Source organism: Gorilla gorilla, chromosome 4 (assembly GCF_029281585.2).
Source record: "Gorilla gorilla gorilla isolate KB3781 chromosome 4, NHGRI_mGorGor1-v2.1_pri, whole genome shotgun sequence".
Classification (NCBI taxonomy): Eukaryota; Metazoa; Chordata; class Mammalia; order Primates; family Hominidae; genus Gorilla; species Gorilla gorilla.
This window is the reverse complement of record NC_073228.2, coordinates 13,172,623-13,195,645: the sequence shown is the minus strand read 5'-3', so window position 1 is coordinate 13,195,645 and position 23,023 is coordinate 13,172,623. Positions and strand designations below refer to the sequence as shown.

At 52.9% G+C, this 23,023-nt stretch overlaps 2 protein-coding genes across 13 annotated transcripts in view; both read right to left on the bottom strand.

Annotated features, from left to right (window-relative positions):
- Nucleotides 1–609, bottom strand: part of CYTH1 (cytohesin 1) — a 106,832-nt gene extending 106,223 nt beyond the window's left edge. Inside the window, exon 1 of the mRNA XM_031011007.3 lies at nucleotides 483–609. Within this exon, the coding sequence (XP_030866867.1) occupies nucleotides 483–504 (22 nt within the window). The 5' untranslated portion in view covers nucleotides 505–609. The remainder of the gene's footprint in view (nucleotides 1–482) is intronic.
- Nucleotides 610–13,929: 13,320 nt separating this feature from the next.
- The window catches only part of USP36 (ubiquitin specific peptidase 36), a 45,329-nt gene continuing 36,235 nt past the window's right edge, over nucleotides 13,930–23,023 (bottom strand). For 4 of the 12 annotated variants that reach the window (XM_019027394.4, XM_055388766.2, XM_055388772.2 and 1 more), the window contains 6 exons: nucleotides 21,697–22,290; nucleotides 20,636–20,850; nucleotides 17,911–18,012; nucleotides 17,154–17,269; nucleotides 16,646–16,797; nucleotides 13,930–16,153 (listed from right to left, as the gene is read on the bottom strand). In XM_019027394.4, the coding sequence (XP_018882939.4) occupies nucleotides 16,666–16,797; nucleotides 17,154–17,269; nucleotides 17,911–18,012; nucleotides 20,636–20,850; nucleotides 21,697–22,290 (1,159 nt within the window). In that variant the 3' untranslated portion in view covers nucleotides 13,930–16,153; nucleotides 16,646–16,665. Of the gene's footprint in view, nucleotides 16,177–16,645; nucleotides 16,798–17,153; nucleotides 17,270–17,910; nucleotides 18,013–20,635; nucleotides 21,168–21,696; nucleotides 22,291–23,023 lie in introns of those variants that run through there. The other 8 variants (XM_019027396.4, XM_055388768.2, XM_055388771.2 and 5 more) reach the window with 4 other exon arrangements.

Below are 23,023 nucleotides of genomic sequence, written 5' to 3'. Positions count from 1 at the left end.
CATCCGCGCGTCCGCCCCGAGCCCCGCAGAGGGGCGGCAGGGCCAGCGACCCCCACCTCTGGGCCCCCCGGGACCCGGACTGCGACCCCTGCCCCGGGGACCCCAGCGACCCCAACGACTCTCATTCCTCAGAGCCCCTGAGATGCTGCCCCGCGACCCCAACGACCCTCATTCCTCAGAGCTCGCGGCGACCCCTGGCCCCGCGAGACCGCGAGCCCGGCCTGTGACCCCCGCCCCGGCCACCCACATCCCTCAGCGCCGCCAGCGACTCCGGCCCCGGCGACCCTCATCCCTCAAAACCCCCTGCGACCCCCGCCCCGCGGGGGCCCCGCGCACCGCTCGCCCGCCGGTCGCCCCGGGCTCCGCGTCCCGCACCAGTGTCCCCGGGAAACGCCAGCCGCCGCAAGCGCTGCCGGACGGCCGGGCCCGGAGGGGACTGGGGGACAGCGAGGGGGAAGCGTCCGTCGCCGGGGCGCACTGACCGTAGCTGTCGTCCTCCTCCATGGTGCGGGAGCCGGGCTCCGCGCTCCGGCTCTCCGCTCGCGTCCCGCCGCGCCACCCGCGCCCCCACTCGCCTCAGCCCGGCTCGGAGCCCCGCCCCCGGCGCCCCGCGCCCCGCGCCCCGCCCGCCCGCGCCTGCGCCTGCGCCTGCGCCCGCCCCCTGCCCCCGGCCCGAGGCCCCGCCCCTCGCCCGAGGCCCCGCCTTCCTCCCGCGCGCGCCGCACCCCGGGTACCCGGCCTCCTCCCGAGGCTCCGGCCTGCGCACGCGCGCCCACCCGAAGCTCCTCCCCTGCCCCCGCCTCTAGACCACGCCCCCGTCCCGAGACCCCTCCCGGTCCGCCTCCTGGGGCCGAGCAGGTTTCGGTTTCTGAAGGGCGGTGCAAGTCCCCGGGGTGGCGGACTCGACCTGGCCTGCAGCCAGGCTACCGCACGAAAGCCCAAGGTCGTGTCCGGCCACTGAAGGGCAGGGTGGTCCTTGCTGACGCCAACCTGGAAGGTCAGACCCGGCCCCAGCTTGCCAGGGAGGGCCCGGTCCTTGGCAAAAGGCCACAAAAGCTATTTGAATTCATTTACTCCTGCGTTCAGAACCTCTACATATTGTATGTCCTAAGTTTACTGCTTCTACTTCTTTTTATTTGTCCTGAGTTTTACCTGGGTCAAGATTGAAAGGAGGGCACTTCAAGTCCCAGCGTTTTGGATTTTATTTATTTATTTATTTATTTATTTATTTATTTATTTATTGGAGACGAGTTTCGCTCTTGTTGCCCAGGCTGGAGTGCAGTGGCCCGATCTCGGCTCACTGAAACCTCCGCCTCCCGGGTTCAAGCGATTGTCCTGCCTCAGCCTCCTGAGTAGCTGTGATTACAGGCATGTGCCACCACGCCCGACTAATTGTTGTATTTTTAGTAGAGACGGGGTTTCGCCATGTTGGCCAGGCTGGTCTCGAACTCCTGACCTCAAATAATCCGCCTGCCTCGGCCTCCCAAAGTGCTGGGATTACAGGCATGAGCCACCGCGCTCGGCCTTCTCTTTCTTTATGACAGAGGAGAATCCCACTGCTGCAGAATGCCAGCCCCAGAACCCCCCTTTCCCCCTGCAGTCACTTGTGGCTCCTGCACCCTACACAGAACACTCACTGAGAACCCCACAGAGATCTCTGGACTGCTGGGAATCTTTTGGACCAACCAAAAAACGGGAGTAAAAGCCACAGAACTCTTTCCTTGTGGGCCCACCTGTCCTGAGTTTTACTATTTTTCTTTTTCTTTTATTTATTTGTTCATTTTGAGACAGAGTCTCACTCGCTGTGTTGCTCAGGCTAGAGTATGGTGGCACCATCATGACTCCCTGCAACCTCTGCTTCCCAGGCTCAAGCAGTTCTCCCACCTCAGCCTCCTGAGTAGCTGAGACTGCAGGCACCGGCCACCATACCTGGTTAATTTTTGTATTTTTTGTAGAGACGGAGGTTGCTAGGTTGCCCAGGCTGGTCTCGAACTCCTAGGCTCAAGTGATCCTTTCTCCTTGGTCTCCTTCCTTGGCCTCCCAAAGTACTGGAATTACAGGCATGAGACACCATGCCTGGCTGGATTCATGATCTTAACCTTCACTGACTTTACCAGATTGTCCAGTTTTACAGGTGACCTTAGAGTAGAGAGTCACATTTTGGCCCTAACGTGTCCTTGGGCTTCGGCGTGTGAGGTCAGAGACCCAGCTGCATTTTGTTCCTCTTGGCCTAGACTTAGGACACTTTTAGAATTGACCCCACATTGACCTGGCAAATCTTCTCAAACCATCTGTCACATGGGTTAATGGAGCACTGAGCCTCTCCCCCAGTATTTGCCATCCTCTGTTTCACTCCCTACTTCACTTCTAACCCCAGACTCACCAGAAGGTTCAAGGTATCTTCGAGCTGGCTTTCTTCCCTTATCAGCATGCAAGTCCCAGACCACCCCAGCTCTTGCTCAAAGACCAGAACTCCAGAAGAAAAGCGATTCAGATGGCATGTTAATTCTTACTACCAGCACTCTAGACCTCTTAGCTGAACTCACCAACTGAATAGATTTGGAGAGGGAGGGATACTGGTATTACTGCTAATCACAGATTAGCAGAGAACATGACTGTTTACAAATTCTGTTCCCTTATATTGTTCCATTAGACTGGTGTTTTTCAGCTGGGTGAAGTGGTTCATGCCTATAACCCCTGTACTTTGGGAGGCCAAGCTAGGAAAACTGCTTCAGGGCAGGAGTTCAAGACCAGCCCGAGTAACATAGAGAGACCCTGTCTCTACAAAAAATTAAAAATTGTCGAGCATAGCGGCACATGCCTGTAGTCCTAGCCACTCTGGAAGCTGAAGTGGGAGGGATCCTCTGGGCCTGGGAAGTTGAGGCTTCAGTAAGCTATGATTGCACCACTGTGCTCCAGCCTGGGGGACAGAATGAGACCCTGTTTCCAAAAAAAAAAAAAGAACAGTGTTTTTCATTGACTCTTAATGGTTATGAAACAAATACTTATTAGATGAAAAGAAAATAGAATTTTTAAAAAATGTAGTCTATCACACATAATACAGAGACAGTGTTTGTTCTGGTTGCAAATGAATGCATGCATGTGTCCACTGGGTAGGGCTGTCCCTGACCATGGATGACTGTCAAAGAAACACAGAAGCTACTCCATTAGATCACATTCATGATCAGAGATTTTTTTTTTTTTTTTTGAGATAGGGTCTCACTGTGTCATCCAGGCTGGAGTGCAGTTGCACATCTCGGCTCACTCCAGCCTCCACGTAGCTGGGATTACCACCATGTGCCACCAAGCCCAGCTAATTTTTGTGTTTTTAGTAGAGACAGGGTTTCGCCATGTTGGCCAGGCTGGTCTTGACATCCTGACCTCAGGTGATCCGCCCACCTCTGCCTCTCAAAGCACTGGGATTACAGGCGTGAGCCACTGCGCTTGGCCAGAGAGGTCCTTTAGCTGTTACCTTTGCATGACATTTGGAAGCCGAGGCTAACAGACATCCAAATGAAGCCTACTTGCAAGCAGGAGTTAAGTCAGTTTCACTCTTGTATCTTGTATTTGTGCCCCCAGCCCTTGGAGCGTAATGAGAAGGAGCCGGCGGCAGGGAGACAGGAACCACAGGACTCCACTCCAGCTGTGGATTCTAACCCAGACCTCTTCCCCCACATCCACTGATTCTTCACAGAACCTTTAAACTGGGTGTGGGCTCCCTGCAAGTTTCACTGTGGTTTCTAAGTCCTTAGTGGTTGATCCACTTGACAACTACTTTTTTTAAGTTGGTAGCTCCCTGTGGTATTTGACAGTTTTGGGTTTTGTTTTGTTTTTGAGACAGGGTCTCACTCTGTTGGCCAGGCTGGAGTGCAGTGGCTCATGGCTCACTGCAGACTCCACCTCCCAGGCTCCATCGATCTTCCCACTTCAGCCTCCCAAGTAGCTGGGACTACAGGTGCATGCCACCACACCCAGCTAATATTTTATTTATTTATTTATTTTAGAGACAGGGTCTTTCCATGTTGTCCAGGCTGGTTGCGAAATCCTGGGCTCAAGTGATCCACCCACTTTAGTCTCCCAAAGTGCTAGGATTACAGGCATGAGCCTGCTCCTGGCCACCCTCTGGTATTTTCCACTGTTCCTGGCTCATTCCTCCCTTAGCTCTTGTTACAGTCTTTTGTTATAATGTTGGTTTAGGCCTCAGGAAACAATCTCTCTGGCCTTCTCTTGTTCTTTCACCTGCCCCAAGGCAGGACTTTAATCTTGCCCACCTTTCTGATTGTGGGTCTTAAGACCCTCCCCAGAGAGGGTCCTGCCCTGTGCCCTATGGAAGGAAGCTTCCATAAAAATTTCCATTAAAAAAAAAAAAAAAAAAGACTGGGCTAGGATAGCTGAACATGTGGAGGTTCCTGGAGGGTGGTGCCTAGGGAGGGCTTGGAAGCTCTGTGCAAGGGCCCTTCCCCATCTCTTCATCTGTATCCTTTGCAATATCCTTTATAATAAACCACTAAATGGCCAGGCGTGGTGGCTCATGCCTATAATCCCAGCACTTTGGGAGGCTGTTGTATCACCTGAGGTCAGGAGTTCAAGACCAGCCTGGCCAACATAGTGAAACCCCGTCTCTACTAAAAATATCAAAACTAGCCGGGCTTAGTGGCGGGTGCCTGTAATCCCAGCTACTCGGGGGGCTGAGGCAGCAGAATCGCTTGAACCTGGGAGGTGGAGGTTGCAGTGAGCTGAGATCGCGGCATCACACTGGGGGACAAGAGCGAGACTTCGTCTCAAAAAAATTAAAAACAAACAAAATACTAAATGTAAGTGTTTCCCTAAGTTCTGTGAGTGGCTCCAACAAATTAATCAAACCCAAAGAGCGGGGGTCATAGAAATCCCAAGTTTAAGTTGGTTGCTCAGAACTTCCAGAGGCCCAGACTTGTGACTGGTGTCACAAATGCAGACTTGGGGACTGAGCCCCCAGCCTGTGAGATCTGACCTCACTCCAGGTAAGAGTCCAAGTTGGACTGGATTAGAGGACCTCCAGGGAGTATCCACTGCTTGGTGTGTGGGATAAACCCGCACGCCTCTGGGCAGAGCAGTCTTCTGTGAAGATTGTTGTGAGGTGAGAGCAGACCATAGTTTGAGAGTTTTTCCCGAAACATTCCCCCTTCAGCTTCCCTGCTTTGCCTAATAAAAAGAATTAGAAAGGTTTTAAGCAGAGGTAACCCAAAATATATTTTTCCTATGCTTATACCATGGTTTTATTTTATTTATTTATTTTTTTTTTGAGATGGAGTCTCGCTCTGTCGCCCAGGCTGGAGTGCAGTGGTGCATGATCTCAGGCTCACTGCAACCTCTGCCTCCCAGGTTCAAGCGATTCTCATGTCTCGGCCTCCCGAGTAGCTGGGATTACACGCACGCGCTACCACGCCCTGGTAATTTTTGTATTTTTAGTAGAGACGGGGTTTCACCATGTTGCCCAGGCTGGTCTTGAACTCCTGACCTCAGGTGATCCACCCACCTCAGACTCCCAAAGTGCTGGGATTACAGGCGTGAGTCACCATGCCCGGCCCTATACCATGGTTTTAAAATGTCTTCAGGAACCACCTCAAAGTTTATCAATAGCAAACAGGTTAACTATATTAGGATACTTTCATACAAGGAAGCACCCACAGGCTTCAAAAGACTGAAGCAGATTTCTGTATTACCAACAGAAGACAATTTCCAAGCTATATGTATAAGTGAAAAAAGCAGTCAGAACAGTGGTATATAATACAGAACCATTTGTAATCAAAATCAATGTATACATGCTACTTGTTTACAGGTGTATATTCAGTCGCTGAACAAATCTCCATTAGGGGTGCTGTTCGTGTGCTGGGAACACACACGGCAATGAAGAGCAGCCAGAAAGCCCCAAGCTCTGGAGGCTTCCACTCTCGTGAATCAGCACCGCTTGATCATCTGTGAGGTAGAGGAGATTGGGAGCCACATTTAACTCTGAGAAGAGAACCTTTCCATACTGTTATGGGTTGAGTCATGTCCCAACAAAAGATATGTTGAAGTCCTAAGCCCCAGTACCTGTGAATGGTGACCTTATTTGGAAGTGGGGTCTTTGCAGATGTAATCAAGTTAACATGAGAGCATTAGGGTGGGACGTAATCAAACAGGACTTGTGTCCTTACAAAAAGAGGGAGATTTGGACACAGAACGGAAAGATGGCTACGTGAAGATGGAAGCACAGCGGAGTGATGTGGCCGCAAGCCAAGGAATTCCTGGGAGAGGCTGGATTCTCCCCCACAGCCCTGAGGACACCTTGATTCCAGACTCTGGTCTCTGGCACTGTGAGAGAACATTCCCATTGTCTTAAGCCACCCAGTTTGTGGTCCTTTGTTATGGCAGCCTCAGGAAGCGAACACACGAAGCTCTGCAAGTTGTGTTTAAAATTGCATATGCATAGGTTATTTTATTTATTTTTTTGAGACAGAGCCTCACTCTGTCACCAGGCTGGAGTGCAGTGGCACCATCTCAGCTCACTGCAACCTCCGCCTCCCAGGTTCAAGCAATTCTCCTGCCTCAGCCTGCCGAGTAGCTGGGACTACAGGTGTGTGCCACCACGCCCAGCTGATTTTTGTATTTTTAGTAGAGACAGGGTTTCACCATGTTGGCCAGGACGGTCTCAATCTCTTGACCTCGTGATCTGCCCACCTCGGCCTCCCAAAGTGCTGGGATTACAGGCGTGAGCCACCGCACCCGGCCCTGGTTCCTTTTTCTAAAACAAGTAATTCTATTTCGTTACCTTTATGTTCTCCCAGCTGGTTGGTGGGGCAGTGGGGGTGCCCAGCTTCCGGAAGGTGCAAGCTGGAGGGTCTCAGGAGAAAGGCAGGACTGATGCCCACCCTGACCCTGTGTGCTACAGAAACAACAGACAGCCCACCCGCATCTGCTAGAAGGCGTGTAGGAAGGAAGGGCCAAGGACGAGATGTGGAGGGACTCAGGTCCATGGGGTAGGTATTGCTGAGGCCATCAGAACACCAGACACCAGGACATCATCTACGGCCTCCCCTCCACCAAGGGGAGAATTGTCAGCCACTGCCTGATGTCATTCCCCTCCACCAAGGCCAGAATGCTGCCTCTTGCCAGAGGTGGGGACGAGAGGGACACTGAGGACTGAGATGTCTGGGGACAATGCTGGCTTCACGAAAGAGAGATGAGGCCAGGTGCGGTGGCTCACGCCTGTAATCCCAGCACTTTGGGAGGCTGAGGTGGGCAGATCACGAGGTCAGGAGTTCGAGACCAGCCTGGCCTATATGGCGAAACTCCGTCTCTATTAAAAGTACGAAAATTAGCCAGGCGTGATGGCATGCACCTGTAGTCCCAGCAACTTGGGAGGCTGAGGCAGAAGAATCACTTGAACCTGGGAGGTGGAGGTTGCAGTGAGCCGAGATTGCGCCATTGCACTCCAGCCTGGGCAACAAGAGAGAAACTTGGTCCCCCCCCCAAAAAAAAGAGAGATGAGGTTTAGCTGGGCATGCCAGCCTTCACTTGCCAATCACTGTGTGAGTGATTTGTACGCCCTGAGACCAAGCGAAAGGGATGATCTAGAGGTAGCAGCTTTTCTAGAAGCCAGCCTCTGACCCCTCCCACCCAGAAGGAGTAGGCTCAACAGTGGTTAGACAGGCCTTTAATTCAGGGTTCTTCAAAAAGTGAATAAATAGAAGACAGAGGACTCAGCAGCTCTGCCAGGGAGCAAGCCTCCTGGACTTGCTAATTTTGCAGCATAGACCTTGCAGAGAGGGTGGAGCCTGGTGAAGAAGGGGTGTTAATCCCCGCAAGAGGCTGCAAAGCGAACTGCTCACACAGGCTTGGATTGGGGCATTGTCTTGCTTTGAAAACCCCCAGATTTTATTTTGCTAAAGCTTGCAATTTCTTCTGTGTGTAAATGGCACTTAAAATCTGTTTGTAATGGAACTTGATTGTATCCAGCTGTCACCAACTGTTCCCTGTGCCACCCAAAAGACAGCTGGCCACGTGCCACGGTTTGGGCGTTCACTTCAAATAGAGGAGCTAGTGCTCTAGTTCCTGCTAGACTTCACCAAAATGTTTTCACTTACGCAGAAAAACAAAGGGGGTGCAGGTAGGGCTCAGGGAAGGCAATGTGAAGGGGAATTAGTGCAGTGTGGACTGTGGAGCCACTGACTTTGATGGACGGTGGGCTGGCTGTTTTCTGAGCAGGGTCCGAATGCACAGTCACAAAGCATGCTGCCTTCAGCAGCTGCTCCAGTTCACTCATTCAACAAATATTTACCGGGTGGCTGGTAAGTGCTAGGCCTTGCCAAGAGAACTGTGTAGCCACATAAGACAGAAAAATGGCAGAATAATACCTTTTTTTTTTTTTTTTTTGAGACGAAGTCTCGCTCTGTCATCCAGGCTGGAGTGCAATAGCGCAATCTCAGCTCACTGCAACCTCGGCTTTCCAGGTTCAAGTGACTCCTCTGCCTCAGCCTCCCTGAATAGCTGGGATTACAGGCACCCACCACCACGCCTGGCTAATTTTTGTATTTTTAGTGGAGATATGGTTTCTTTTTTTCTTTTTTTTTAAAGACAGAGTCTCACTCTGTCACCCAGGCTGGAGCACAATGGCGCGGTCTCAGCTCACTGCAACCTCCACCACCTCCTGGGTTCAAGTGATTCTCCTGCCTCAGCCTCCCGAGTAGCTGGGACTACAGGCGTGTGCCACGACGCCCAGCTAATTTTTTTAATTTTTAGTAGAGACAGGGTTTCACTATGTTAGCCAGGCTGGTCTTGAACTCCTGACCTTGTGATCTGTCTGCCGTGGCCTCCCAAAGTGCTGGGACTACAGGTGCAAGCCACCATGCCTGGCCTTTTTTGGCTGGTCTCGACATCTTGGGCTCAAGCAATCCTCTCATCTCAGCCTCCTGAAGTGCTGGGATTACAGGCATGAGCCACTGCGCCCGGCCAACACATTCATTTTAAAACGGCCTTAAAAAAATCACTGGTTTATGTAAAAGAACTTGAATTCCCTACACACATTTCGCAGCAAGTATTTGCCATGTACTTAGACTGTGTGTTGAAATCTGGTCTCATGATGGTAAGAAGCTACCTAAATAACCTAGATCCTGCTTAAGGGAGTGGCAATCTTGTGACCTGTTTCTCACTCAATGTCTAATGGATATTTGGCAGCCATGTCCTATTGCTTCCTCTAATCAACACCCTCCTAAATGAAGCAGTAAGGGAGAAAACCAATGAAAACACGCATGCAAGACATGTATCGTGAGAGTGACAGCTGACAATCATGATGATTTTAATCTAACCTTTGCATTTTAGAGGAGAAAAGCAAATTCATGATGCTAACTCATGGCAGACCCCTTAGAACACAGGTCTTGATTCCCAATCTGGCCTTCTTTTTTTTTAGCTGGAGTTTCGCTGTTGTTGCCCAGGCTGGAATGCAATGGTGCGATCTCGGCTCACCGCAACCTCCACCTCCCGGGTTCAAGCGATTCTCCTGCCTCACCCTCCCAAGTAGCTGGGATTACAGGCATGCACCACCATGCCCGGCTGATTTTGTATTTTTAGTAGAAACGGGGTTTCTCCATGTTGTGTCCTGACCTCAGGTGATCCGCCCCGCCTAGGCCTCCCAAAGTGCTGGGATTACAGGCATGAGCCACCGTGCCCGGCCCTGGCCTTCTTTTTATAGGAAGTCATGATTCAAACCCGACTCCAGCCTGACCCTACTTTAATCCCTTTAAAGCAGCAAAAATATACAGCAGTTTCCCCTTGAGAAAGCAACTTGAATAAGCAACAATTTGGCACAGATTCTGCTAACAACAAGCACATTTTTAATCTCAGGCCCCTCTCACAGGGCAATTTCCTCAATGCCTGGAGTGCTTTCTGAGATCCCAGAACAACGGGCTGGACAGCTGCCCAGAGGCCTCTAGGGGGCTGTGGAAGGCTGAAGAGGCAGGGGGGATCTGGATCACAAAATAGAGGAGACTATTTTCTCTAAACAGGAGTGAGAAACCTTATGTTGGGGAATGATTAGATTCTGGTTTCTTGCCTTAAAAGATTGTCCTGGAGGCCAGGCACAGTGGCTCACACCTGTAATCCCAATGCTTTGGGAGGCCAAGGCGAAAAGATTATTTGAGGCCAGGATCCTATACTGAGGGGGCACCTCTTTCAGTGTCTACAGTAGAGATCCTGACAGAGGGTGGATCGGTCGGCTGTTCAGTGGGATGTATTGACTGGATCAGTTGATTCTGGGCTTGATCTAGAGTATGCAGCAAATGCAACAGACTCACATCTTACAGGAGCTCTCCAGGGTGCGGAGGTGAACAGTGTCAAATCCTGGGAAGAAGTCGGTGGCAAGAGTGGGAATTAGGTCACTGAGAAGTGATGATGGCAGAAGCTAGACTAAGAACCACAGAGAGTCAACACAGAGCAAACTGAATGTCAACCAAAGCAGAGGGCAGCTGAGAGGGGACACAAGGACACACAGGCTTTTTAGGATGGGAGATGCCTGAACATGTTCCTAAGGGAACAGTGAGACACGGGAGCAGACAGGGTAATTAATGGAGCAAGGTCCCCAGGGTGGAAGAAGTTGGCCTCAAGGGCACAGGTGGGGTGCCAGCATACACAGAGGGGGCACCTCGTCCAGCATCTCCAGTAGAGGTCCCCACAGAGGATGGGGAACAGCCCCTATACTACACTTCCTTCCCACTCTCCCACACCAACCACCCAGCCCCTCTGGGAGGCATCAGATCAGAACAGTGGGTCTGCCCAGCAGCAGCCCCGGGGACTACTGGACATGCACATTCTCAGGCCTCATCCCAGACCTGCTGAATCAGAATGCGGGGGAAGGAGCCCGGCAACTGGTGTTTTAAGGAGCCCCTGGCAATTCTGGTGCTCACTTGAGTTTGAGACCAGGGACCAGGACGGCAACTCTCAACTCTGCTGCTCACTATGATCCTCCCGGGAAGGTGTTTTTTGTTGTCGTTGTTTTTTAGACAGAGTCTCACTCTGTCGCCCAGGCTGGAGTGCAGTGGCATGATCTTGGCTCACTGCAACCTCCACCTCCCAGGTTCAAGCAGTTCTCCTGCCTCAGCCTCCCAAGTAGTTGGGATTACAGGCACAGGCCAAGCCCAGCTAATTTTTGTATTTTTAGTAGAGACAGGGTTTCACCATGTTGGTCAGGCTGGTCTCGAACTTCTGACCTCAAGTGATCCGCCCGCCTCAGCCTCCCAAAGTGCTGGGATTACAGGCGTGAGCCACCGCGCCCGCCCCCCTCACCCCCGCGGGGAAGGCTTTAAATGCTCATGCCTAAGCCTCACCCATAGATTCTGATTCTACTTCCGTCAGTATCGAATGCCTCTCCCCAGATGCTCCTGCTGCCCTATGAGCATTGAGAACCCTGAGGTAAGAAGGAGAAGAGAACAGAGGGAGAGGAGCTGGTTTTAGCTTTGGTTTCCCCGTGTTGTTTAATTTTGGGGGGGGATGGGAATTCTTGAGGTAGCACTGGAAGTCACTTAGCAAGAGTAGTGGGCACATACGCAATGAGAGAGAAAAATAGTGTGCAGGGATCACTGAAAAGAATGGGAGAGAGAGGAAGGAGCTGCCTGAAGACCAAGGGCAGAGATCCCAAAAGGCAGGCAGAGCCCAACGAAGAAGGGCAGCCAGACAGCCCTGAAAGCCGAATCCATGGCACTCAGATGATCTTCTCCAAGGGTCATCCCCAGTCCAGATATGGAAGGAGCAGGGGGCCAAGCCAAGGTGGGACCTGCACGAAGCAGCAGCAGGGCCACCTCCGGGCAAGAGTGTGACTCCAGGGAGTCAGCTCAGCTGACAAGACACAGAAAGCTGCCCGTCTGCATGTCACGTGACCTGTCCACACACAGTCCTCCTTTACCACCACGTCCTTGGTGTACCCACATCCTCATTGCGCTGAGGTTGTCCAAGCTACCAAGACTTGAGGCAGGGATTCTCACAGCACCGTCCGGTGTTAAACTGCCCTTAAGGTCACTATTACAGTTATGAGCCCTAACAGTATGTTAGGGATAAACAGATGCCCACCTGATTCCCCAGTGTCCAGACACCTGGGCTTTTTCCTAACTAGAAGACTCGGAGCTCACCCACTGCCTACTTCCCACGCCTAGGATTCTCCCTGGGTTCCCTGTTCTGGTAAGATGCCAGCATGTCCACTATGTCAGATTGAATCTCTCACCACCTGAAGGCCTTTCTGAAACCATCAGTGAGCCGCTTGCTTCCCTGGCTACTACTTGGCCTCCGAACCCAACTAACCACCCTAGCAGAAATCATCTTAAACTCCACCCAGAACATTCCACCCTATCTGTCACCTCACCTCTTGAGTCCATCTCCTAAATATCCAAGTGACCTCACTTCTAGCCTCTGCTACTAACGCCAATCTCTTAGCTCTAGCCTTGGCCACTTCTCAGCCAACCTGGTGGCTGGTCATCCTCACCTGCTGTTCTCTGCACTCCACCAGCCGCCTTTCAGGCCATCAGGCAGCCTGGAATCCACTATCAGCCTCAGGAGTCTAAAAAGCACATCAGACCTTGGTAACCCTTCTTGTCCAAACTGTCAAACAAAACCTGCCCTGCGCTTTTGCACCTGACTTACGGTTAGCCAGCTGAGTCCTGCTGGCCAGCTCCCACTGCCAGCCCCCTTTCAGAATGTCACCTCACCCCACGGAGCTTCAGGCAGAGCTCATGACAGGCTCCTCATGGCCTCCCTGCATCTCCCTAACAGCACTCACCCTGCCCTGGAGCCATCAGTCCTGCCCGTGGGACTCTGCCCGCCGCCTGCGAGACGACGTGAGTGTGTTCACTTTTATACACACCCAGAAGTGGCCCTAGTGTTTGGGAAACGGCAGTTAAGAATGGAAAAGCCTGTCAGGCGCGGTGGCTCACACTTGGAATCCCAGCACTTTGGGAGGCCAAGACGGGCAGATCACGAGGTCAAGAGATGGAGATCAGCCAGGCGCAGTGGCTCACGCCTGGAATCCCAGCACTTTGGGAGGCTGAGGCAAGTGGATCACAAGGTCAGGAGTTAAGAGACCAGCCTGGCCAACATGGTGGAACCCCATCTCTACTAAAAATACAAAAATTAGTCAGGCGTGGTGATGCGCGCCTGTACTCCCAGCTTCTTGGGAGGCTGAGGCAGGAGAATTGCTTGAACCCGGGAGGCAGAGGTTGCAGTGAGCGGAGAATCGTGCCACTGCACTCCAGCCTAGGCGACAGAGGGAGACTCTGTTCGGGGAAAAAAAAAAAAAAAAAAAAAGTAAAAACCACAGCCTCGCCCATGTCGCCACTGCACCCAGCGTTGGTGTCAGATCACCACCTCTCCAAGCCTCAGAACCCCCTCAACCGCTGCCCAGGCTACAACGCAAATGCCTTCAGACACAGCCTGGCTGGCAGGAAGGCCTCTGGGTCAGCAGTGTGCCCTGCTCTCTGCCACCCCTTTGGTTTGGATGCAGGAGCTGCCTCACCTCGCTTGTTCTTACTTGGCTGTCCTCATTTTGGGGTGTCCAGCCAAACCCCTAAAGAGAAGCGAAGACATGATGCCCTGTGTTTGGTGGATACCCTGGGGTGGAGAAAGCTTACTTCCAAGTTGCTACAGGGAGACGCAGGGAGCCACACACATCAGGTAACAGAGCTGCAGAGCAGCATTCTCAACAGGAGCCGCTGCACTGCAACCCGCCTGCGCGCCGGGGTTCATTCAGCCTCTTGGTCACCTATTCACTGGGGCTGCTCTCATAACCTCCTGGTCACTGAGCTCCCTGCAGGGACCTACCTGCCCCTCCTAGCCCAGCCTCAACTTCCAGGACAGGTGGAATCAGCGAGACCGTGGTTGGGATGTACTTTAAAAAAAAAAAATCAAAGGAAACCAACAAAGACACAGAACTCACAAAACCAGAGTATTTTATTGCACCAAGATCTTGGCAACATGTGGGGCTCCCCAGGCCCCCGGAGAGGAGGTGCAGAGGATGGGACACAGACCTCTGCACACACACAGGTGCGGCCATGCAACCAGGACGCGGGGCAGGCGAGTGAGAGGACCTGGGAGAGGTAGCTGCTGTACACAGGCCCCACTCCCTCCAGCTCCATTCCCAAGCACAAAATTAAATAGACCCAGATCCTAAGTCAACCAAGTGACTGCTACGACAAAGGCTTGGGTTATTGATATTTACTTACATACGTGTACATGACCTAGAGTTTGAACTCGTTTTCTGGGCCTCATCTTTCCCTTCCCTATCTGGTTGATGACTTATGTGGAGGGAAGGGACGTGACTCCACCCAACAGTGATAAACGCTGCAGAAAGTCATCTCGTGCTCACCACTGCCCAAGAGTTAATGAATATATGTACCCCAGGAAAAGTTTTTACAGTCATCTAGTGGAGAAGGGAAAAGACTGATTTGGAGGAAGGGAGAGAAAGGAAGGAGATAAATTCTGTGCCAGCAGACAACTAACATTTTCAACTACAGAACATCACACGGTAAACATGGCAGAGGGAACAGTTCACATAGGAATGCAAGTCAACACCCCGAGAAGAAAAGGAACATACCCTGCCCATAAAGGCATGTGCTTTCCCTTCCAGATAAGTTACAAAGCCAGAGCACGGAAGCCAGGCCCTCATCTTTGAACATTCAGAGACTGGTCTGCAGGAGAGGGCACCCTGAGCAGCTCCACTCACTGCTGCTGGGACACAGGTGGCCACAGGAGCTTGATTCTCTCCCACCCTTCTAAGAAGAGAAATGTAAAAACAGAAGAAAATCCAAAAAGAGACACCCACCCACATGGAAAAAAATAAATGTATCTTCCCATATTAAAAAAGCAATTCCATCTACACGCCAGTAACCACCCAGGCCCCGAGCACAGGGGCAGGAAGCAAAGCTGCCCCAGGGAGAGGGGGTGCAGACAGCAAGGCAGCCACCCAGGACAGCAGGATGCCTCTGGCCCAGCAGAGCCACACTGAAGGAGGTCTAAGTCCAACGCCACATCGTCCATCTCCACCTGCGACGACTCCGGGAGGAAACGACGGGGACAGACCCGATGAGGAAGGATGTTCGCGGTCACCTTCACACTTCCCACTACTATGAGGGCATTTGTCTTTTTCTTGAAAATATCACCTTCTCTGAGGATTTCCTGTATTTATTAAGTTACAAGTTGGCAGGCACAGCTTGAGCAACATAGAAAAGTAATCTTCTTGAGTTATACAATCATTTAAATTCCGAAGCACTCACAAAATTGAGCAAACAAAGCCACTATCTGCATATTTGGGAAAGGAAACATATTGCTAATGGAAGCCACAGGACTGGTCAAAAATAAATGTTTTGTATTAAGTAGTAAAATAAATGGAGAATTCTACCCCAAGGCCTCCACCTCAGTGAAGACCTGCGGGTTATTGCAGCTGCAAGGGAAGCTACAGCACAGTCGTCTCAGAATAAACAGCAGCCTGGAAAGCAGATGTATTCGCAGGTATCGAGGGCTCCTCCGACCCCAAACAGCCTCTGCTCTCCAGGACAGTTGAGAGTTACTCACAAGGAAGGGGTGCACAGTAGGGCCACCCTCTCGAGTTCCATAAAAGGGAGAAGTGGCTGGGTGGGGTCACCTCTTCCTTTCTGAGGACAGGTAAGGCCAACAGATGAAGGGGCCCCGCTGAGGAAGCAGGGGAGGGCGGGCTCGGACACAACGGTGGCGTCAGCCCCGAGAAGCAAGGGATGGCTTACCCAGAGCCACCAGCTATGCACCGGGAGACCACCTGGGGGACATGTGGCCACCATCCCCCACTCTCCTGATAGCCCCAACCAGGGGCAGCAGCCTCTGCCAGCACAGACCACTGTCTATGAAACACGAGAAGGCACAGCCTGGCAAAGATGTCCAGCAGGCGTGCGGCCACCTCTGCTCACACACACACTGTCGTTTCTCTTGCAGGGCTGGTCGGGAATGTCACCAAAGAGGTTCCGATCTAGAGAAGCCTCAAAGCCTCTACGTCGGGCGGTCTGTGGACACTGGTACCGGGAGAGCTCCTACCGTGACAGGCTCCCAGCGCAGCAGAGCCCACACAGAGAGCTCCCTCAGATCCAGACCGACAGCTCCCAGGAAGGGACGCCTTGTCTCCAGGAGGCTGCAGAACAAACCAGGGTAGTCCTGACAGAGAGAAACGGGACCCAAATCTTCCCACTGCCACCCTCGGGTATGAGTCCAACCTAGGAACCCAATGCATGGCATCTTGATGCGGCTGGCAAGAAGTCACCCTTCTGCAAGTGACTGGGACACGTGCCAGATATACACACAACCCACATCCCACACACACCCCACACATGCCCTTCTCCAAGTGACCAGGACACATGCCACAGATGCCAGGTGTACACACCCCACACCCAACACACACTACACACACCCCCTTATACACAAGCATCCCACACACACCCTTCTCCAAGTCACTAGGACACACACCACAGACGCGCCCACACCACACACACACCACCCAACACACATGTGCAGATACACAGCCCACATACATCACACACACACGCCACACCCCACCACACCCCTACACACATACACGGCACACACACCCCCACCTCACCCTTACACCCACCCCCTCGGAACCGACCTCCTTCCACAGGGGCACAGTCAGCGGCGATAGCTGAGGCTGGCAGCCTTTGCTGGGTGAGTCACAGACCAGAAGTTCCGTCGAGTCTGAAGTTTCTGGAAGGCGTTGAAGTTTCTCCTCTTCTCTCTCTTAAATTTTTTAATTTTCTTTTCCTAGACCAAGAATCACAGGCATCACAGTTCCCAAAAACGGCTCTTTCCTGGCCCACGGGGCTCCATGCTGCATGCAGGTCCTGCACACAGGCCGGGCTCTCGTGAGCTCTCTGGAGACCCACTCTTCACAATGACCCCTGCGCACGGCGCCCTGCAGTCCCCCTACTGACAAAGGGGCGGAAGCTGCGAGGATGCATGCCCTGTCCATGGCCACACGCCCGGACAGGCCCGGGCAGCCTGGCTCTTCTCACGCTTGGCCGCTTCATGCCACTGCCGCCACCTCCAACTGCCCCGGCTCTGAGCTGAGCCACGCCGCCCTGCTCCCTCAAGCCTGTGGTCAGCATCACGCATCATACCTTCCCTCGGTCAAACTCTTCGTCCCAGTCATCAACCACGGTCTCAGTCCGGGCCTGTCTGCTCTCTTCAATAGCATCCTGACTGACCGCCGACATCTTGCCATCCCAGGTCAGAACTACCAGGCAGACACGGGGGTCAGCATGAGTGCAGGTTCCCAGGTCCCCTGTGGCTTCACTTCAAGAGTGTCATTTACCAACTAGTCTACCCATAATTAGTCAACAATTTTGAGTGCCACCTTGTGGTGAAGAGAAGGACAAGAGGAGGACGGCTTGACGCCCATGTGGTTGGTCAGCACGGAACCCCCAGCGACACCCTCTTAGCTAAACCCTAAACCACAGCCAAAGAGTTCAGTTCTTTCTAAACCCATGCCCTCGTCTGAGGAACAAAGATGTCATGTTTGGTCTCAAAGTCTAAATAAAAACATGCTCTGAGCAAGAAGTGACATTACCCAGGTTGGAAGAGCTTCGTCACTCTGCCCCTTCCCTACCCAAGACACAGCATGTGTGGGGCTCCTCACCCTGCCCCAACTCTCAGAAGCAGCTGTTCTGGATCCTGCCACGGACGGAAGCCACCTTCGTGCCACGGCTGAGGGTTTAAAGAGGACTCCAGCCAGTGTTGAGATTCCTCTTCCCATTCTCAAAGCCGAGCGATGCCCGCCCGCCACACTCACAGTGCACCAGGATCCATTCCACACCCTTTCCTCCTACAAAACCAACCAATGAAAGGCAAACAGAAGTCCTGTCTCCAAACCAGTACCTTTTCTCCCGTAAGCTTTATCAGATGAGTATTTGAGCAGTTCCTGGACCACATCAGACTCCCGCTCTCCATTCCAAGACACAGGAGGGGCCTGGCTCAGCCCTGCAATCGGAGCAGCCAAGAAACATTTACAGATGTTTAAAATAACCCACCGGGGGAGCAATCACACACCTTAAATTATAAAACAACTTACAGTAAGTGGATGCTTGCCTTTTTTTTTTTTTTTTTTTTTTTAAGACAGGGTCTCACTATGTTTCCCAGGTTGGTCTCAAACTCCTTGGGACTCCCACTGGCCTCCCAAGGTGCTGGGATTACAGGCATGAGCCATGGCGCCCAGTCTAAATGCTTATTTACTAATGCTTACATGCTTAATTTACTAATCACCTGACACAATAGAGAAGGCTGTTGTCCAAGTCAATTCATGAGAAAGAAAACATGGAAAATAACAAAAAGCTAAAAACCAAAAAAAAAAACCTTCCAAAACCCCTTTAACCAGTAGTGTAAGTCCTCAGTCTGACAGAGGGAGAGAAGAGAACTAGATCTAAATGGAATCCACCTCACCTACAGGAGAGGCCCGTGCCCCAGGACCAGCCTGACACCTGGATGGCCACAGGGGTGGAGAGAACGGCCAAGCTTGGCTGCTGCCATCAGGGGCCCTGACCTCCTAAGCCCTGTCCAGGGGGAACCTGGTCCCCATCAGCAACACTGCGCAGGTCCACCCAGCACCTCGGGACCAGGACAGCACTCACCACCCTCATCGGGTTCTAGACACCCTTTCTGAACTCGTCCTCTGCCCAGCTAGCCACATAGCCCCTGGAATATACTCACCTCCCTTCACACAAATCTGACCTCATTTCTCCCTGCCTCCAACTCCTCAGTGAGCTCCAGGCTAAGTGTCCCCTGCCCCCACACAGTGGCTTCCATGGTTCCCATCTCATCCACACAGCCCAGGGACCCGGCCATGCAGAGCAGCCTGCCTGCTCCCAACGTGCTGCGCCTCCTGCCCTTGGGTCTGGTACCCTGCCCATTTAGCCACTCTCCTCAGGTGCACAGGACTGCAAGAGCCCATGCGGCCCCCAGCGCCTGCTTGCTGAGCACGAGCCCTTACTGTGTGGTTCTGGCTCTGCCAGGGAGCCCCGAGGGCCCAGGGCGCACTTCAGTAGACACAACCAGCACCTGGCATGGACCCTGGTGCACCACAAGTGCTCAAGTGATGTCCCTTGCACTAACAAGCCAACTCCACTTCGCTCCGAGGGTGGCACGGAGCACGGCTCTGGTGCCATGTTAGGGCAGTACTTTTTTTTTTTTTTTTTTTTTTTTTTGAGATGGAGTCTCACTCTGTCACCCAGGCTGGAGTGCAGTGGCGCAATCTCGGCTCACTGCAAGCTCCGCCTCCCGGGTTCACACCATTCTCCTGCCTCGGCCTCCCGAGTAGCTGGGACTAGAGGCGCCCGCCACCATGCCTGGCTAACTTTTTGTACTTTTAGTAGAGACAAGGTTTCACCGTGTCAGCCAGGATGGTCTCGATCTCCTGACCTTGTGATCCGCCCGCCTCTGCCTCCCAAAGTGTTGGGATTACAGGCGTGAACCATCATGCCTGGCCAGGGCAGTACTTCTGAGAGCATGCTGGCCAGCAAACGCAGTCGGCACTAGCTAGCACCCACGTTTTGCAATTTTTTTCATACCATTTCATTTTTAACGATAAATTCCTTTCTTAAGAGTTGGATAAATACAAATCAGTCTCTAAGGTCCTGCTGGCCCCCAAATGCACTGCCATAATCAGACCTTCCAGACTGCAGAGGAGGCCTCACTCAAGCTCGGCCCCCTATACCAAGCAGCCAGGACTTTCTCTCCCCTTCACTTAACAAATGTGTTCTGTGGCGGGTGCCTGCCAAGGCATGCCCCAGCCAGCCCTAAAGAAAACAAAACACCCTCCGATTGAGGGCTGGTGCCCAAGGACAGCCACAGCACACAGGTCCCCAACAGCAAGCAAACCGTGCTATGTTCTGAATGGCCCAGCTACATAGAGGGAGAGGAGGATTCACTTTTGAACCCAACTCTTCTAAATTCAACCATCACAGAAAAAAACTCAGGCTGGGAGTTCAGGGAGTCATTCCGTGAGAAGCTGTAGACAGAACAGCTTTGAATCGGAAGACCCACTGGCATTCACAGAATGTTTTAAAGTTCATGTGCACTGTAACCTCTCCCATGGAGCTGTTTCAGTCAAATGCTGTGACACATGAGGAAGCTTCAACCCCATCACCCAAGGGAGCAGACTCGGGGGTGGGGGGTGAAGGTTGGTAGGGTCCCAGGGCCCTCCACATCTTCTCCCAGACCCTCCCAAGCTCAGATGCAGTAGACGCTGCTCTCAGCCTGTGCACTCCCCAATACCCCCCTCGCCCGGTGCACACCCACGCGGTCCCTCACCCCCTCGCCCGGTGCACACCCACGCGGTCCCCCACCCCCTCGCCCGGTGCACACCCACGCGGTCCCCCAACCCCTCGCCCGGTGCACACCCACGCGGTCCCCCAACCCCTCGCCCGGTGCACACCCACGCGGTCCCCCAACCCCTCGCCCGGTGCACACCCACGTGGTCCCCCAACCCCTCGCCCGGTGCACACCCACGCGGTCCCCCAACCCCTCGCCCGGTGCACACCCATGCGGTCCCCCAACCCCTTGCCCGGTGCACACCCATGCGGTTCCCACCCCCTCGCCCGGTGCATACCCATGTGGTCCCCAGGACACCAGCCATTCGCGGATGGTGCGCGGCTGCTGGACTCGGGGACAACAGCATCTCGGGGCTTGGCTCTCCTTGGGCATTCGAGATGCCCATCCTCTTCTACTGCCCGCTGTGGCTCCTGCTTTCTTTTTTTCTTTTTCTTTTTCCTTGGAGACTCTTCCATGGCCTCTGGATCACCATCACCCATGGGAGAGCAGCTGCTTGGAAGTGAGAGGCAGCAGTCAGCTCTGAGAAAATTGGAAGGGGAGCAGGAGCGCACAGACACCCGCCTGCAACACGGAGAAGGTGCCACCCCAGCTGTGACCCAGTGCACGCAGCTCCCTGCAACATTTTTCCCCCCACATGCATTAGCGGACGCTCCACACGCAGCCACGGAGACAGCAGAGGGAAAACCAGTCACGTTTCCCATCCTAACTGAGCCAAGCCTGTTGATGCCAATGTGCAGGCTACTGTGACCTGATGAAACGGCAGATCCTGGCCTGGCCCGGGACACCTGATCCAGCATCCTTGAACGGCCCTGCACATACAATGATGGACACTACTGTCCACACCACTGTCGCTTCAAGGATCAATCCACTGGTATTTATCAGAGGAGATATTTTTTCTTTTTTCTTTTTTTTAGACAGGGTTTAGCTGTCACCCAGGCTGTAGTGCAGTGACGCGATCTCAGCTCACTGCAACCTCCGCCTCCTGGGCTCAAACCATCCTCCCACCTCAGCCTCCTGAGTAGCTGGGACTATAGGTGCATGCCACCATGCCCAACCAATTTTTGTTTTTGGTAGAGAAAGGGCTTTGCCATATTGCCTAGGCTGGGTCTCAAACTCCTGGGTTGAAGTGATCCGCCCGCCTCAGCCTCCCAAAGTGCTAGGATTACAGGTGTGAGCCACCACACCCAGCCAGAGGAGACATCTGATCACATATCCACATTTTAGAAAACCACGCAAGCAGACTACATTTCCAGACCATACCTACTTGGGGGTAGATTCTGTGGTTTTGCTTTGTTTCTCACCAGAGGTAGACAGATGCCATCTTGCTCCTGCCCTTACCTGTGCCAAGGTGGGTCCTGGTGCAGGCCACCTTCTTCACCAAGACCTTCTGCTCCTTTCCTCCTCCGCTTCCTGCTGCTCGCATGGTGGCCGTCCGTAACATATCCCACCTGCTGGCCATTCACCTGTGGCTGTGTGCCATCTTCCTGCCGTCTGACAGCGGGCAGCTGTGCCTGGCCCTCCCTCCTGTGCGTGGGGCTCCCAGGCTGTCTCTGTGTCTGCCCCTCCTGCAGGGCGGTGGCAGCTGTGTCCTCCGGGCGCTTCTTCTTCTTCCTCTTCCTCTTCCCGTGGGGAGCCGCAGTGGCCTCCCTGATGTGCTGTGGGAGGCGCGTCTCTGAGCCCAGCCTCTGCAGCTCTCCCACAGAGGTCTTTTTCCTCTTCTCAGAGGGGCTCCGCGGGGGCTCACTGGCCTCTGGCAACTGGTGTGGAAGGGACACAAGGTCCTCGTTGACCTGAGGCAGCGCCGTCGAGATGGAGGAGCAGCTCCGTGGTTCTGACGTCCCTGGGGGCTTGGGGGTACTGGACAGCAATGTGGGGTGGGGGCTGAAGGGGGGCTGCAGGCGGCTGGATGATTGGGGAGCAGGTGACACAGCCCTGTGGGGACAGCCAGGAAACAGGGAGAGGATGTTCTGAAAGACCCAGCAGAGCTGTTCCTTCTGTCTACCCTCACTCCCCTCCCTTTCACCTAAAAATCTGAAAAGGCTTTTACCCTGTAGTTTTCAGATACACATTAAGTTACATGTATGTTTGAAAGAAAGCTAACAATTAATTCAACATCTATTTAAATGCAAAGTTGGCCAGGTGCAGTGGCTCATGCCTATAATTCCAGCACTTTGGGAAGCCAAGGTGGCCGGATCACCTGAGGTCAGAAGTTCGAGACCAGCCTGGCCAACATGATGAAACCCCATCTCTACTAAAAATACAAAATTAGCCGGGCGTGGTGGCACACGCCTGTAATCTCAGCTAGTCAGGAGACTGAGGCAGGAGAATCGCTTGAACCTGGGAGGTGGAGGTTGCAGTGAGCCAAGATCGTGCCACTGCACTCCAGCCTGGGCGACAAAGCAAGACTCCGTCTCAAAAAAAAACAAAAAAAACAAAAACAAAGTTACCTAGGTGGTGGGTTGATAGGTCCAGCAAACCACCATGGCACCTCTGTAACAAACCTTTACATCCTGCACACGTACCCTGGAACTTAAAATAATTGATCCCTGAGATTAAAAAAAAAAAAAAAAAAAAAAAGGCAAGCCAACACGTGATTTTAAAAGTAAAAAAAAAAAATTTTTTTTTTTAAAAAGGCAAAGTTAATAAGAATTGTTCCATGCCTTAG